The following is an 18,464-nucleotide window of genomic DNA, read 5'->3' as shown; positions in this document are numbered from 1 at the left end:
CAACATATTAAAGAGACGGGACACAACATTGACTTCAAAGCTGTCAGAATTCTTGACAGAGAGAGAAATGACAATAAGAGGTATACTCTTGAAAGTTTACGTATACTAAAGAGGATAGAGAAGTCGATGAACACGAAAGAGGACAAAGATAATACAAAGCTACAGTATTCCGTTGCAATAGTTTAGAGTGTAAACGTAGTGATATCAGTTTTAAATTTTTCGCTGCAATATTTTACATTTTATTTATTTTTTTATTAATTATAAATGTGTCGTGATGCCCAGTTTTTTTAAATAAATTAAGAGAATAATGCAAATGTAAACATATGTAAGTAAAAACCATAAAAGTAACAAAACAGAACAAAATATTTAAAATGCGTCTTTGTTAATAGATTTCACTAAACTCGTGAAAACGTCGGAAAAAAAGCCGACGAAACGTCGAGAAAAGAATGAAATAAACTTGTTTTATTTGCATTTTGAAACATATTGACCCTAACAACCCACAAAAAATCACGTAAGAGATGAAAAAAACCTATTTTTAAAGTTAGGCAGGGAAACTGTGTTTGCCTTGTAATAGCATTTGACTGGTTTCCTATATCGCGATTTCGTTTGACACCACGAGAAAATACCATCCCATGGCAGCCGGTTGTACGTACCGGATTGGCCCGATGGAGTCATTCATCGGCAAGGGCTGCCGCCTCAGTGTATAACACACTGCTACAACAACAAAAACAACCATCGTATATTGTTCAAGCAGTACCTTCTGCGCTGTTTTCGTAGCAACTACCCGCTTATCATTTAGTAAGACGACAGATAGGTTAAATTAGGTATTTATGATTTAGGACGAAAAGTTCAACAATACAAATGATAACCTCTAGGTCAATCAGCGTTAGGCTCAAACAGATTTTAGTGCATATGGTGGCAGAACGGTAAGCAGCTACCAAGTCATTTTGGAGTCCCCTAGAAAAGCTTCTGTTGGCATATTTTAACTCGTCTCCGTCCAGATCAGACCACGCAGCAAACGACATAAACTGCCCCCTTAGGCATCAATATCTTGAAATAAGACAAAAAGTTACATCCAGCAATCCCAGGAGGGCCCCGACTGCACACACCAGACATTCAATTGGACATTCGAATAGGAATGCATTTGCCTACACTCTTGGTAACATGAATACCCATGAGCACACACGAACTAACAACAACATTGTACCTATGCCAATAAACAACAACACTTACGCTGGTATGTTAAAGAATGAAGACTCAAATTTATTTGACATTGACGAGCTGTTTAGCATTTTTTCCACTGCCCTTGAAGATTTAAGCAAATGCACATCTAAAGTGCAACAAATAAAAGTAGTCATGTGTTTATTGAAATATGCTCATGATATTAAATAACAACAATGAGACACTAAATATTTTACATTGGAATGCCAACGGCATTACTTCTTACTCAAAAATTCGACAACTAGAAAATCTACTGTCCTCAAAGAATATTCACATTGCTGGATTAAATGAAACTTTTTTTAAGGAAATGCATAAACCTTTTTTCTACAACTATACGATTCATCGCAATGACAGATTGAATGGAAATGGTGGTGGAGTTGCGTTGCTTGTCCGTAAAGATATTAACCACCGTGTACTTCCAGCCTTAAATACTAGATATGTCGAGAATCTTTCCATTGAAATATTTATCAACAATAAAAGAGTCCAAATCACAACTGCATACTCTCCTAGGTTTCACCAGTCGTTCTCTAACGATATTAAAATGTTAGCTCCTAACAATAATGAATTTATTCTCCTTGGCGACCTTAATGCAAAACACCATTCATGGAACTGTTCCTACAACAACTCTGCTGGCAATGCCCTTTTTAATCTGCAGTTATTACAAAATTTTTTTGTTTACTTCCCAACTGATCCAACGCTCTATCCTCATCAACAAAACTGTATTCCGTCTACGGTTGACATTGCATTAAGTAATCTATCAAACCCTTTGAGGATAACAGCACTGGATTACGAAATGACATCGGACCACCGTCCAGTGTTATGCTCAATATCTGGCAGATTGCGACAGGATCATTCTCCAACTTTTGTACACAAATACACAAACTGGAATACCTTCCAAGACGTTGTTAATCGCGGTATAAATATTTCCATGAGAAATTATGGTTCTATATCTTTAATCGATAAAGAAATACAGAAGTTTACGCAACTTATACTCTTAGCCAGAAATATAGCTACACCGACGAATACAGAGACAAAATCTTTTACTCTACCTCAAAACATTTTAAGATTGATTGGTCAACGAAGAAAAGTGAAAAGAAAAGAGATTCGGTCCAATAATTTTTCCCAGCGATCGTTCTATAAGCAATGGTGCAAATTTTTGAGTCGGCGCATTGATGAAAAAATAAATGCTATAAGAAACAAGGAATGGTCAAACCTTTTGGAAAATATGCGGCCTGGTGATAAGCGTTTTTGGAAAGTAAGCCGATCCCTTAGATGTAAGGGCAAAAAAAATATACCACACCTTACAAATGGGAATATTAGGTTTATATCGGACTCAGAAAAAGCAGAGCAACTTGCACGGGTGTTTCATAATTCTCACGAGCTAACATTATCTTACTACCACTCGATTGACCAGGAAGTGAATCGAACAGTTACTGCTCTTAAAGCCGAGCCACCTTGTCAAGAGGACATAATTCCAATTTCATCTGAGGAAGTCTTGAGTATATTAATCCGACTAAAATCCTCCAAAGCTCCAGGATTTGATGGCATAACAAATAAAATCTTAAAAAAGCTCCCTACCAAAGCTGTAGAGCTCTTAGTTCTTTTATTTAACAGCTGTATGCGGTTGAACTATTTCCCAAAAGTCTTCAAAAAGGCAAAAGTGGTTGCTATTCCCAAACTTAACAAGCCACCAAACAATCCCTCCAGTTACCGCCCCATTAGCCTTCTGAGCTGCTTGGGTAAAGTCTTTGAAAAACTTATCCATGAACGGATTAACGATTTTGCAGAGGAAGCTAACGTTATTTCGGAAAATCAATTTGGTTTCAAGAGGGGGCATAGCACAATTCATCAAGTTGGTCGAATTAAAAACAAAATTATTAACCACAAACGCAATAGAAGATCAACCGGGTTAATTCTACTTGACATAGAAAAAGCATTTGACACTGTATGGCACAATGGTCTTTTGTACAAACTGTTATCTGCCAATACGCCAAAATACCTCTGTAAAATTGTTGCAGAATATTTGGAAAATAGAGAGTTTATTGTTGTCGTTAATAACAGCCCTTCTGACCCAAAGCCTATTCCAGCTGGATTACCACAAGGATCCATTCTGTCGCCAACACTGTACTCAATTTATACTTCAGATTTCAAACCACCCTCCATTGTGGATACTGCATACTACGCCGACGATACTGCCCTCATCACTTCAAGCAAACTTACAGGCGCCCTCCTGAAAAAAATGGAATTGAGCTTAAAATCATGCAACAAATATTTTCGGAAATGGAAAATCAAAATAAATAACAACAAAACCCAAGCCATAATTTTTCCGTTCAACAAATCACCAAAGAGGTTGCCACTTCGTCAAATACAATTTGATGCATCTGAAATCCGTATAGTTAACAAAGTAACTTACCTGGGAGTGACACTGGACAAGAAGCTGACCTTTGGAGACCACATATCTATATCATGTCAGAAAGCAATAAAGGCTTTCAGATCCCTGTGGCCTTTTCTAAATAGGCGCTCAACGCTTAGTCTCAAAAACAAAAACCTAATATATAAAGGAGTTGTTAGACCAATATTAACATATGCCAGCCCAGTATGGTCGTGCGCAGCTATATCCCATCTTAAAAAGCTCCAAATCGTCCAAAACAAATGTCTAAAAATGATATACAAGAAGCACTGGCGATTCCCTACTCGCGTACTACATGACGAATTTGGCTATGATTTAATTATAAATTTTATTAATAGAATTAATGAGAACTACACCAATAGGACTCTAGCATCCCACAATCGTAGATTGCAGGATAGTATAGTAATTAACTAAACTAGAATAAGACAAGCCATTAATCAAATACGAAATGATTGTGTTGCAGTAATTTATTTTCCTTTAAATAATCTACTGATAATCAATTTATTTCGTTTCATATTTGAACTATTGTAAGATAAACACATATAGGTTTTATTTCCTTTTTTTCCTATACACTTATAACATTGCAAAATCAACTACATATACCTCATTGAATTTATTTGTTGAAATATCTCTATGATAAAACTCATACCATTATACATATAAGAAAAAGATTTTTGGAACAATAAAAAAAAAAAAAAAAAAAAAAAACTCGTCTCCGTATACCCTTTGGGACGTATCTGGTGAAGGGTCTTATTCCAATTCATAGACTTATTTTTCCTGCGAAAGATGGGCATTGGCGTTGAAAGTGTTCCAAGATCTCGTCGTCTTCCCGCATGTACTGCGATGTTTGCAAGCGTTAGAGTCCTCTCATAACCATTAAAGTTGTTGTTGATGTTTTTGTAGCAGTGTGTTGTGTTCAATCTTTCGTCTGCTTGATTCCGTTAGGTGTCCAAAGCAGATTGAAGGCTCCACGTTTTGCACGTCGAATGAGGATGCCCAAACTAGGATTACGAGGAGGTGTAGCAGCTCGCCAGACATTTCCATTGCATCCCCTGATCTCCTGAGTGACGTAACCTGACAACCGTCATTTCTTTAGGATCAGAGCAACTCCCCATAACTCTCACCATCGACCGACCACCCGACTTCATAACCTCTGAGCGCCGAACGTTTATCAAACATAAGAAGGCCGATTGAATCGGCTTCAGAAAGTACACCAATCGCCGTTTCGGTGAATTTACGCCCCCGTCTAATGTGCTAGTTGCCGAGAGGAAATTCCGAGACATTAACGCAGCAGCCGCTAGCTTTTCACCAACCGGTCGAATACCACAAGTGCGGCCCAATTTCCCGACGCAGGCAGTGGTACTCGCAGACGAGCGTGATGGGATTCGTTGCACGGACCCCTATAACCCCAGAATCAGCGAGCTGAATCTGGAAATAAACAGGGTAGTTCACGAACATAAACGGAATTTGTGGCTGGAACACTTCGAACAATGTAACTTAGGTACCGGTAGACGGGACGACAGGACCTCAGTCACTTTTGACGACGTAACCGTGACTGATCCTAAAAGGTGCGCCAGATTGTTCAAACGTCAATTTATTGTGCATCCCGAGAGTGACAGGACTAGGAGAGCCATTCACAATTTACCGTGGACGGCGGCAGCCGGTTGTGCGTACCGGATTGACCCGATGGAGTTCTTCAACGGCAAGAGCTGCCGCCTCAGTGTATAACACACTGCTACAACAACAACAACTACCGTGGACGTAGTTACGAATGTCGTCCGTGGCGCCAATTCTTCCAAGGCGTTGGGCCCGACGGAATCTCTACACTGATGCCTAACGATTAAAGTCATATCCTTCTATTAACTTGGTTTTAGCTTTGCATTTTTACGGCCAGGATCCAGGCACGTGGAAACTATGAGCATCACACAGGTTGGAACTTTGAGCTCCAATCTGTGTGCTGTTCTTCGTTAACACGAGAAGCTTAGCTGGCTGCAAGCAGTCGCCTACAATCAGCGGTATCGAGAAACTACTCAGTAAGTTAAAATTTAAAGCAAACAACTTTTTTCTTTTTAAGGAACTTACTTGATTGAATAAGTTTCCGTATATAAATGTAACTGTAAAAAATACATTGACATACCATTAAAAGGATTTAGAAATAACATGAAGCTACTCAAATATCTCACCATTGTTACTGCTAAATTGACTCAAAAGGTTGAAGTTTTTTACGGTACGTGTAGTTCGACAACGAGAAATCTTTTAATGTATTAGGAAGAAGATTGTATAACCTAACTATTGTTCATATAACCACAGGCAGATGGAAAAATCATTTGGTTACGCCTTGAACGACCAAATGTAAAAGTATTTACAAGAAATCGAGGTTATTGGGCTTTAACCTAAAAAGCGCTCGACATGTGCAGAGATGTGATCGAAACGTCTCAAAGGGAATAAGTATCGAACTACTATATTTATTGTCAGCTTCATTATCATCGTATTTTCGCCAGTTGTGCCAGAGTATACATCAATGCAATAAAGTAAATGTGGCATTATCAACGCGTGAACTAATTTCTCCTTAATTGGACGAGGCAACTTTAGATCTGTACTGCAAAGTTGAAGCAATGCCAAAAAACATAATTTGTCAAAACATAATTTTTCATCAAGATTGACGCCTATGAACACTATGAACAAAATCAATATTCGGTCCTCGAAAGGAAAAGTGCAACTTGCTGCTCGAGAGAGAGCCAAAAAAGTTATACAATAGTTTTCGATGTATTAATAGACAGCCTGTTAGCGCACATTCATTCATCCAGTGAGCGCATCACATATCGATCTTAGCCTGTAAAACGTCAAGGTTGTGTATGACACCAGTAAAAAGCAGCTAAACATCATATGCATAGGGAAAAGGTAAACAACAAATATCAATAAAATAAAATAAGTCATTCAAAAACATTATGAACAAAATCGGACCAAGAACGGAACCCTGCGAACTAGAACAGACTATGCGACCGGATATTATTAATGTCAACATATTGCTTCTTACCATACAAACAGGAATAAAGAAGTTTGCAAGCATTTATGCAAAACACATATAACTTGGATACCTTGCGTATCAGGCTTTCTCCGAGTCTAGCGAGTGTAGCGTTCAAATTTTGTAATGGGACATATTCCTCCTAATGGAATCAGTTAATCATACCAATAACATTGAAGTACTTCTCGGAGGCCACCGTAGCGCAGAGGTTAGCATGTCGCCTTTGACGCTGAACGCCTGAGTTCAAAGCCCGGCAAGACCATCAGAAAAAATTTTCAGCTGTGGTTTTCCCCTCCTAATGCTGGCAACATTTGTGAGGTATCATGCCATGTAAAACATCTCTCCAAAAGAAGTGTCGCATTGCGGCACGCCGTTCGGACTCGGCCCTTTATCATTGAGCTTGAACTTGAATCGGACTGCACTTATTGATATGTGAGAAGTTTGCTCTTGTTCCTTAGTGGAATGGTCATGGGCAAAATTTGGATTACTTCTCTGATTACGGAAGCCACATTAAATATCAATCAGCAATCCTTTTCGCTCCAAGTACTCTACAAGTTGTTTTTTTAGAATATATTCCGTTACTATTGATAATAATATATATATATTTAACTTCTTTGGACTGTTTTTTGTTGGGGCCACTAAGGATCGGTGGTCAGCATTGCACCAATGGAAGGGCTCACAATCAAAATTGTGTGCCAAAATTGAGTCAATTTGCCCTAAAAAATGTTCTGCTAGGGGTGGGGTGACCCCCCAGACAATTGGGTCGAAAGTTGTATGTCAAAATCGTACACTTCAATAAAATACCTTTTATTTGATACCCATATTACCTAACCGGTAAAAATGTCCCGCTGGAGATTTTTCAAGGGTGAAACGAACCCGCAGTCGCCTGGAGTGAAATTTTTTTTTATTTATTTATTTGAACAATTTTATAATTTTATGCTATACGGCCAAAATTTTATATCAAAATTGTACTCTACTTTTAAATACCTTCCATTTGTTACACATATTGCCCCACTCGGTATAAATGTTTACTGGGAGTGGGGCAACACCTAGATTTATGAGTCGATTATGGATGGCAACCTTAGTTCAATTGCATTGTCAGTTGAAAAATTTGTATTACGGTTGGCAACTTTCAACTGAAGTTGCCAATGCCAGTTGCTTAAAATGGGATGTTTTTTTGGCAACCACTTTTTATACCCACCACCGAAGGATGGGCGTATCTTTATTTTGTCATTCCGTTTGCAACACATCGAAATATTCATTTCCGACCCTATAAAGTATATATATTCTTGATCAGCGTAAAAATCTAAGACGATCTAGACATGTCCGTATGTCTTTCTGTTGAAATCACGCTACAGTCTTTAAAAATGGAGATATTGAGGTGAAACTTTGCACAGATTCTTTTTTTATTCATAAGCAGGTTAAGTTCGAAGATGGGCTATATCGGACTATATCTTGATATAGCCCCCATATAGACCGATCCACCGATTTAGGGTCTTAGGCCCATAAAAGCCACATTTATTATCCGATTTTGCTAAAAGTTGGGACAGTGAGATGTGTTAGCCCCTTCGACATCCTTCGTCAATTTGGCTCAGATCGGTACAGATTTGGATATAGCTGCCATATAAACCGATCCTCCGATTTAGGGTCTTAGGCCCATAAAAGGCGCATTTATAGTCCTATATCGCCGAAATTTTGGACAGTGAGTTAAATTAAGCCCCTTGACATACTTCTGCATTATGGCACAGATCGGTCCAGCTTTAGATATAGCTGCTATATAGACCGATCTCTCGGTTTTAGGTTTTGGAGCCACAAAAAGCGCATTTATTGTCCGATGTCGCCGCAATTTGGGAAAGTGAGTTGTGTTGGGCCCTTCGACATACTTCTTTAATTTGTCTCAGATCGGTCCAGATGTTGATATAGCTGCATATAAACCGATATGTCGATTTAAAGTTTTGGGGCCATAAAAGGCACATTATTGTCCGATTTCGCCGAAATTTGGGACAGTGAGTTGTGTTAGGCTATTCGACATTTTTCTGAAACTTGCCCAAATCGGTCCAGATTTGAATATTGCTGTCATATAGACCGATATCTCGATTTAAAGTCTTGGCCCCATAAAAGGCGCAATTGAACAATGACTTAAGTATTTGGTCTATATCGGAATATATATATCGATATAGCTGCTATGAGGCTTAAGGTATGCATTTTTACCGGATTTTGATGAAAGGTGGTTTACATATATACCCGAGGTGGTGGGTATCCAAAGTTCGGCCCGGAACTTAACGCCTTTTTACTTGTTTGTAGTTGCTTTGTTGTTTTTCGTAGTAAATAAGCAGTGTAATTACAAAGAAATTACTTTTTTTTGTGTTCAAATTGTTCATTTAGATTTTATTACAAATGTGTTGGTGTTTGTAGGTTTCGCCATAGTTAAAATCCCCACAAATCAATAATTCTTGATGTTAGAAAAAATTCAGGCACTGTCGAATTGGGCTTTTGTATCGGCAGTTGAATGTGAGTGTCGAAGGCGTAAGGATTCCTACTACCAACTATCCCAAAATACTGTGTATCAACAACCTTTAAAGATCTTCCACACATGTCGTTTCTGTAGTTCTCATGTGGACCACCTCCATCAGGGAGCAAAGATCTGTGCGAAGGCACAACTACATGCTGTCATAGCAGTATCTAGTGGGATGCTTTAGCAGAGACCATCTGAACCACCATCTAGTGGATAGGCATCCACCGCCAAGAGAGATCAGGTTCGATCAACTTGATCTAGAGAAAGAAGTTCAGCACCACAATAAGGAAGACGAAGTTTCACACATACACGGTAGCAGAAGTGATAAACAACTGCCGAGTGAACGCAGTCCTTGAAGATCGACTTCCACCCATTGTACCTGAATAAATTAGCCTCTCTAGGCAAACCAGAGTAGTTCGGTCTCAATTGCGTTCCGGCAGATGAAGCCGCCTACAACAGAGCTAGGATTGATTATCAGCGTGTTGGATGTGGGTCCAATTGTAACCTGGGACCACACGCCACCTGTTTAAATACCCAGCCAATCCTACTCAACATAGAACCAGATCCCACTGGACGCACCCCAACTTGGTCGCAAAACACGAGTCCAGCAGACGCGTCTCAATCCATTTCCCTATCGCCTTAAGTCTCATAGCCGCTATATCATACACTGATAGAAAAATGACGATGCTTTGCCGCCTGGTATTATTTTGTTCGCGTCATTAGCAAAGATCTTTAATACCATTTATCAATTCAATACCAGAGAGAGGAGGCTATTAAGAATTGACGGCGTCACATTTATATTGTTGTCATCGCGCCAGAAGTGTTGTTGAGCTTTGTACTTAAAATATTGTCGCCATTGTAAAATATTTGGTAATGGAAAATGGAAATAGTGCAAATTCTAATGATATTCTACATAAAAAACATGATAGTCTCTTGTGTGGAAAACGATGCTGCTTTGGATGTTGTTGTTGTGGCAGTGTTGTACACTGAGGTACGCACAACCGGCTGCCATGGGATTGCTGCTGCGAAAACCACTTCTGGGAATCAATGGATATAGAATCAATTGCTGAATACAAATAATTGAGGTTGGTCACGGTGTAACATTACTTTTTGTAATTATTAACATAAATAATCGAAATAAAATTAGTTTAATAAAGGGTGATTTTTTTGAGGTTAGGATTTTCATGCATTAGTATTTGACAGATCACGTGGGATTTCAGACATGGTGTCAAAGAGAAAGATGCTCAGTATGCTTTGACATTTCATCATGAATAGACTTACTAACGAGCAACGCTTGCAAATCATTGAATTTTATTACCAAAAACAGTGTTTCAAAGGGTTTTTTTTGGTACATTAGGGGGTAGAATAATTAATAGCTATTTGGAAATAAAACCAATAACAAATTGCTATTAAAACCAATACCAGTTCAATAATAAGGCTAGTACCAAACGGTATCATTTTATTTGTACCATACGGTGTTGTTTTACTATCAATACCGTATGGTACTGAAATGAGCACGTTTGGTATAAACTTTTCTCTGGGTGCAATCTGCAAGTTTTTGGCTCGGATGAGTAGAACGGGTTCTCAAAACCCGTTGCACTTATTATACTATTCTTATTTCGAAGGTCGGTTTCTCGGCTTCCATGCCAAGTCTATTTTCGGTTACTTTTCTCTGGAGATATTCCCCTTTATTCCGGTTAGCGATCACGTAGTCGAATGTCGAAATTTTTACAAAGTGGTATTATGGTTGTCGAAGGCGAAAATTCGTTTACATTTTTGGTATCACATAAGTCGAATTCGACTGTCAAATTTGACAAAATCAATCGATACATGTATAAGCTAATTGAATTTTAACAAACAAATCCCATAAAAGCAAAGCGCAAAAGTTGAAAAAATTTAACTTTTAACTTTAGCTTAGCCGCCAGCGATTTGAACTCGGCTATTAAAGATCTACTACTAATAATAATCGGAAAGCATCCATTACTATATGATAAAAATTTTTCGGAATTACTCAAACCAAGCCAGTGCAACACTTCTCTTTTGCCGATAATATATATCTGCTTTTTAGTGCTGATCGTGATTCTGGCAATCGTTTGGAATCCATAATGAACACTTGTCTTAGTAGGGTCTTATTGTGGTCTAGCCTAAACTCCCTTGAAGACTAAGGCTATGTTGTTTGGATCCTAATTGCAATCTGAGTTTGACATATTGGTACAGCACTCGCGCGTTAATTTTGTAGATAGGCATAAATGCTTGGGATTCACTATTAACAAGGATTTGAATTTTGGTAGCCATATTGACATTATTAATTCTCGCCTACCATTATGGGTAAAAAAAGAGTCTTTCTCACGTTTTTTTTTTAATGCTATAGATTCTGTACGGATCGAACTTTTGACTACAATCTTCAGAAATTGAAGCTAATTATAAATATGGTGGTTAGATTTGTGTATAACGTTTGTGTTCGCGGTCATATTTCGAGGTACTTAAAAGACTTTTACCGTTATATTGATCTACGCAATACTACATTTTTCTAAAGGCTGTTAAAAGTAGAGTGCCAGTGCCATTATGTCGATATTTTCAATATTCTCGCTCAAGTAAAAGTACTTATATCTTGTTGTCCCGTATATTCAGGTCTATATTTGAGAGATTTTTTTGCAATTCGTGTGGCGAGATGTTGGAATTTATTGCCAACTGAGCTACCAATCTCTTCACATTCTAATAATGTTTTTCGCCTTAAACTTCTAGACTTTTTTCTTCTGATTCCACTAAATTGTCTTTTTGGATTACTTTTTTTTTGCAATGTTTTACTTTTTAATTTGAGTTTATAGTTAAGTCAATTGAGTTGAGTGTATAGTTAAGGCTGGGGAGCCAATTGAATTTGCGTATATGAATTTGATTATGTATAAAGTTTGTATAAGTTTTACTATTTGGGAATGTATTCTTGGTAATGCGTTTTAGGCCGCGAAGGCTTTTGTATTACTATCATATGTAAATTAATAAATAAAAAATAAAGTCTCCCCGCTTACGGTGCGTCCAGCGCTACACTGTCCTGTAATATTATACCATAAGGCCTGCAGCTCATCCATATTTTCCTTATCCAGTCCAGAAAAGCTCATCTATAATATATTTGATTGATTTAATCAAAAACGAATTATATAAATCTATATAGCTTGCCCATAAACATCCTAAAAAGTCGAGAGAATTTTGCATTATCCAAAAAAATTTGCTATATACAAAATTGCATTTACCTCGTATGCGTTCAGTGTAAACAACTTCAAAGTGGTGACATACTCAGAATGGCCTATTCTCTAGGTTCTTAGCGAAAAAATGTATTCATTTGAAACCCAAAAGTTTTTCTGTACTGTAAAGAGATCCTTGGTCGTGTTTTCATTATTTCGAAGATATCTGGTCAGCAGTTGCACCTCTATGCCTCAATGATAAGGAGAGTTTACCATAAGCACAGTTTTGTTAAAGCTTTGTCCCAAACTTAGCTTTTTAAACAATCTGAAATAAAGTCATAAAGAGCGATTAAAATTAAACATAATAAAAATCAAATAATTTGCTATTAATTAAACAGAATAACCACAATACTAAGTTGTTTCGAAATAATTTTCAGTTTATTGTTGTCAAAAAGTTTTGAAATAAATCAATTTACAAATTTCAATTGCACAATAGATTATATTGTACTTGGTGTATGATACTGTTTTAGCAAAACTGCAAATTGCAAATTGCAAATTGCAAATTTGCTCATGAACTTTCCATTAAGGAACACAAGCAAAACTAGCAATACAAAAAATAAATCGAAAACTATTGTAGACACTAAAGTATAAGGTACAATTTATAAATTTACAAATATTGTAATTCATTTGGCATAACTAATTTTTCGTTATTGCGACAAAAGGAAAACAAAAGTTGTGAATACTAAATATAGATAACTAATAGAGATATGTTTAATTCATTTAGTATACAATTTACACAAGCTTGTTAGAACTTTTTATGTGACTTTCGGGTGAAAGGAACTTCGTTTCTATTCAAAATTCTGGTCGATTATCAATAGATGTCTTAATTCTAGTGCTTATTGTTGGCTGTTGCCGTATTTCTATAAAATGATAAAGGCAACCACCATGCAGATGGGCAAATAATGTTGCATCATCGTTTTGCAACTCATCATTGTCTGTATGGTGGCAGCGTTTTGCTAATTGTGGCTCATCGTGATTACGAATGTGGTTTTGGTGGTAATTAACTTGCATGTCTATAAAACATAAAAGAAAACGAAAGAAAAAAAGAAAATCAAATCAAAAACACAATGGAAATAAACAATTAAACCTATTTATTTCATCAATACGGGGACAATGTTTATGGAGAAAAGATGCCTCTATGCTAGTGAGAACCATTCTAGATTTAGCAGGTTATTAGTTGGGTTTTTTATTTACCAATTTAGCGGATTCGCTAGCTTATGGACAAATAAAACGATATTCCCGTTAAACGCTTTTTATTTTAATGTTGGGTAACACTAACACATATCCAAATAATCAAATATCAACAAAAGAAAAAAAAAAGAAGTCCTTTAAATAAATGTTTCTCGGTGTTCATATATGTGATTTTATTAAAATCCCGAGCAATTTCTGCATTCCAGAACGAAAAGTCATTGAATAAATATGTTGCGTTCTTCCTCATTTAGTTTTGTTATCCGATTGAATGATGACACCATAAGGCGATCATAGACGGGGATAAGCCAAGTCGCTTAGAACCTTTTTTCTCTCCATACAACTAAGCGAAAAAATCCGCTTAATGGGTAAATAAAACACCGTTTTAAACCTAAAATAAGATGTGTATGAGTCAGTTTTTCTGAAGGCAAAATTTCATTGTAATTTCTAGAAATCAATGTCAATGATTCTTTATTTTTTTTTTTAATACTAAATTTTTAATAATTTTTTCCAAAATTAAAATATTTTTCTGGCATAATTTCAACCAAGTTTTTTCTAAAGACAAAAATTTTATGATTTTTTTTTTTAAAGACCAAATATTCTAATGATTTAATATTTTTTCTAATGACGAAATTTCAATGAAATCTTTTCTAAATTTAAAATTTTAAAGATAATTCCCCTTACAATCTCCCGTTTGGCGATGGCGTATTCGAATGTCGAAATTTTTACAAAATGGTATTATGGTTGTCGAAGACAGAAATTCGTTTACATTTTCGGTATGACATACAGTTTTGTGCCAAAAATAGGGACATCAGATAGACAGACAAATAAAGCATTCTAAATTGCGTAAAATGAGGGCTAGATCGATTGTTTTGTAGCTTTTTTCAAACGAATGTCGATAGCAAAAACAATTTCTGTTACAAAAATGACAAACATATGCAGCTTTTTTTTAATTTTTTTAGCCATTTTAAACATAATATCGAAATTAGCCGTGAAAAATAATAGGGACACTTTTGGTTTTTAAACGAAAAACAGCAAAATTAGAAAAAGGAAGGCAAGTTTTGAGTTACGAATGTAGCTAAATTGTGTTTTAGTAGCTCATTAGTTACTTAACGATCTGTTGTGTTCAAAAATGGTTTTAATCAACCCAGACATACAGTTGGTTCAGTTATGGCGAATTGAAACGGGTGTAAGTACCTACGAAGCTTAAATGATTAACTAAAAATTCATCAGAGTTGGACGGAAGTAGTCTTCTTTAGATTCGGAGACTTTGGGTGCCATTCCAGGACAGACTTTTTATTGCTCCTATACCAAGGTTATCTGTATTAAGAAGTGAGCTTGAAGCTCTTATCCAGTTGGAAAATTTATCTGACTTGCTTTAGTCTTCAGATAATGTACAGATACAATTCTGTTAAATGTGAACGTAATTTTTAGAAATTACGTTGTCATATATACGATACAAAAGGCCCACTCTATTGTATAGAAACATTCCCCAAACCATGATATTCCCATCGAAATGTTTGACGGTTTATACGGCGTACTTGGGGATTGCTGAGGCTGTAGTCGGTCTCATTACATGGTATTATCCCCTACTTGGACTATTAAAAATAATTTTTAGTTATCAGATTAAAGAATATTGCGTCATTCCTCTTTCATATTTGACAATTTCGAATATATCTACCTTTATTGAACAGACAATGTTTTGAGAATATAGGTATCCACGATATTCCCATCGAAATGTTTGACGGTTTATACGGCGTACTTGGGGATTGCTGAGGCTGTAGCCTGTCTCATTACATGGTATTATCCCCTACTTGGACTATTAAAAATAATTTTTTGTTATCAGATTAAAGAATATTACGCCAGTCCTCTTTCATATTTGACTATTTCGGATATATCTACCTTTATTAAACAGACAGATATTTTGAGAATATAGGTATCCTTTTTATTCATAAACTTATAAGAATAATGTTTATTAAAGAATTAAACTGAGAACTTTAATATTTTTTTGTTTAGACGATGTAAACAGATTTTTCTGATCGTTCTTTGTTTCGTCTCACAATTTTCGGTTTCTTGACTCAAATTTCCTGATTTGGGTATCCATTTCATTGCATTTTACATCAGAATTTTTTAAACCGTTAGCAATTCAGCCACTTTCCGATTGTAATTTCCCAAGTTTAGTAATTTTAGCATATAACAATGGTTGTAGTGCCTCGATCTGCCTGTATCGTCCTTGGTTTAAAGTAGAAAAACTTAAATTCAAATAAAATGGTTGACCTAAACTTTTGTATTAACATTTCTACAAACAAATAACTGCTTTTTATTCTCTTTAAGTAAGAGCTTTTTATTTTCAACATTTTTAAAATGACTTACTGTCCCTATTATTTCGCACAACTATTAAATTGGCAAGAGTAATTTCTTGCGAAATATCAGAACGTGTTTGACATTTTCGTAACGGGAATTGTTTTTACAGTGTATATAAATTTAGCATTCAGCTTTAAAATCCATTAATTGTCTGTGTAATTCGCCTTCCACTATGACTGCTGTCGATTTTGGCCTTCGATAACTGGAATAAGGGTGAATATTTCCGCTCAGTTTACTTGTGCAACCTAGAAAGCACTCGTGTACTCTTGACTTTTCACATGGCCATCCAGGTGAGGATTTTTAAAGACATTGCCAACATGTCGCCCAGCCTGGATAGCGAATTAGTGATAGCCAGCCATATATAAAATTTGGGCATAAGAAGTAAAAGCCCTATAGTGAAACAGGGATCCCATGCTGCGTTTTTATCTTTGGTACTCCGAATCAATCGTCGAGATCGTATCATATGTGGACGATTATACAATCCTATATAGATTGAACGTCTACTATACCGATCTTATCGGCTTATTTTCTTACAAGAAATTTGAAAATGGCTGCTACCAAATTGTTATCCACATTGTTTATTAGATGAACGGTGGAAACTGACAGTGGGAGTCAATGGAGTTACAATTCGGACCACCAAATATCACAAAATACATGGTTCGCTTAAAACTTATTAACTTATATTCTACAGATCAAACTTAGTGTTGTTGCTTGAATCTTTTTGTATTGCTCACATTGGACTTATTAAAAAATCCAACAGTTTAAATTTTTGCATAATCTTGCCCAATTAAAATTAGGCTAAGAATCTTACATCTTTATGTAACTGTGAAGTATTTAATTTTTTAATGTTTATTTAGGAATATATATCGTTGTAATACGTTTTTTTGGCCGAGGAGGCTTATGTATTACTATTAAGAAATAAAGAAATAAATATTTGACAAGCTCAACAAGTCCTCCGCACAAGCCACTAGAACTGTTATAAGGCCAAGAGTAGAAACAAAGTCCTCAATTCGCTGGCTTGCAGCACTTTTAGGCCAGACAATGATATAATACAATTGACCTGCCGGATAAACTATGTATGCATGACCAGTGTGGACTGACCCAGTAGTGGAATAGGATTCAGAACTGCCAGAATGCTATTATTACAAGTTGGAAGTTCACCTATGTTGGAACTAGTTCAACAGGTCATTGCCGAACTTAAACTTTAAGTTTTAGCCAGTAAATAATAGAGCTAACTTTAGTTGTAAAAGCTGAGTTCCCTTTTTTTAACTTTCACTTAAATAGTTTAATTGAAAAACATTGTTAAACTAGTTCGTCTCTTTGCCAGGCCTCAATTCTGCACTTATGCAACAACATCAGAGGCGGTAAGCAGCAGAAACCCAATAAACTTATTCGACATAAACCTTAATCTTGGCATTTTCTTTTGTTATCTTTCTTTCTGGGATTTACCGTACAATTCTGGGAGTCAATTGCTTCTAGGAGATTTGCACCGGATTTATACACCTATGTTTTCTCCGCAAAGCTCTGATATATGGACCACTACCATCAGGAGTTAAAGATTCTTCCTGTGCAAAGACACACTTTATGTTGTAAGCAGTTTTTTCAAGGCTGTTTTGGCACCACAAACGTAATTCATCATCTCGTGAATAGGCAAGAAATGGCAAGTTATAACTTCAAGGCCTAGAGCGAGAGGATCAGCGCTACAAAAGGGAGCCTCAGGCAAGTATCATACCCGTTTATTCACCCACGGGTATCATTCAGAGTCTTGCAGACTCTGATTCCACTTTGTCACATACCAGCAAACATTTTTAGGCAAAAAGTACCGAAAATAATGATCTACAAAAAAAAAATGAAAGTTAGATACGATATTTTTCAGCTGTTTCACTCAAACGGTTGTATACGATTAATATACGTTCGTTTGAGTGATACAGCCTCACTGTCAAATCTTCTAAGGCTAGTTCACTCAAACAAACCTGTCGCATTTTCTTAGATGTTCGAATATACTACGGAATATAACTAAGATGAATCGGCGAACCAAAGCCGTTTTTGCGTGACACAGTCTATGGAATTTGATGTTTTTTTTTTTGCTTTGATTTTTTGTATTCTTTATAATTAATATTTCTTCTACTTTTCTACACGGACTTTTTGCTTTGGAAATAAATTTCCACAAAATCTCATAACATTTAATACTACCTCAAGACTACAATGTGTAGGTTTGTTTCTTCTTTTATTTTCTACTTGCTTGTGATTTAAAATATGCAACTAATTGTTGTATATTTTCATTATTGTGAAGTAAAATTTACACTTTCATTTTATTCAATATGCAAAATAATATGTTTTATACAGTATACAGTATTTTTTTAATTCATTTTATAGCTTTTTTACAATATTCAATGCGAGACATACATTCAAATTTTAATAAACTACAAATAGTTTACACTTATTTTTAGGATAATATATATGTATTGCTTGTTATTCGGTGTATTTCGGTGTATTTTTATA

General features: G+C 36.1%; 1 protein-coding gene and 1 long non-coding RNA gene across 12 annotated transcripts in view; both read right to left on the bottom strand.

Moving 5' to 3' along the window:
* Positions 1–18,464, bottom strand: part of LOC106087865 (protein kinase 4) — a 112,778-nt gene that overhangs the window by 78,520 nt on the left and 15,794 nt on the right. For 8 of the 10 annotated variants that reach the window (XM_059360646.1, XM_059360655.1, XM_059360665.1 and 5 more), the window contains exon 4: positions 12,956–13,423. In XM_059360646.1, the coding sequence (XP_059216629.1) occupies positions 13,203–13,423 (221 nt within the window). In that variant the 3' untranslated portion in view covers positions 12,956–13,202. Of the gene's footprint in view, positions 1–12,197; positions 12,357–12,419; positions 12,676–12,955; positions 13,424–13,646; positions 13,990–18,464 lie in introns of those variants that run through there. The other 2 variants (XR_009396515.1, XM_013253057.1) reach the window with 2 other exon arrangements.
* On the bottom strand, positions 16,525–18,362 carry LOC106087867 (uncharacterized). Of its 2 annotated transcripts, XR_001221349.2 has the most exons (3): positions 17,936–18,362; positions 17,590–17,798; positions 16,525–17,527 (listed from the first exon to the last, which is right to left on the bottom strand). It is a non-coding gene; the product is annotated as an uncharacterized LOC106087867 (long non-coding RNA). The 2 variants fall into 2 exon arrangements; XR_009396522.1 differs by having other exon boundaries at positions 16,525–17,798.

Source organism: Stomoxys calcitrans, chromosome 1, assembly GCF_963082655.1.
Source record: "Stomoxys calcitrans chromosome 1, idStoCalc2.1, whole genome shotgun sequence".
Classification (NCBI taxonomy): domain Eukaryota; kingdom Metazoa; phylum Arthropoda; class Insecta; order Diptera; family Muscidae; genus Stomoxys; species Stomoxys calcitrans.
The sequence above is the reverse complement of the archived record's forward strand: the minus strand, read 5'-3'. Positions and strand labels throughout refer to the sequence as shown.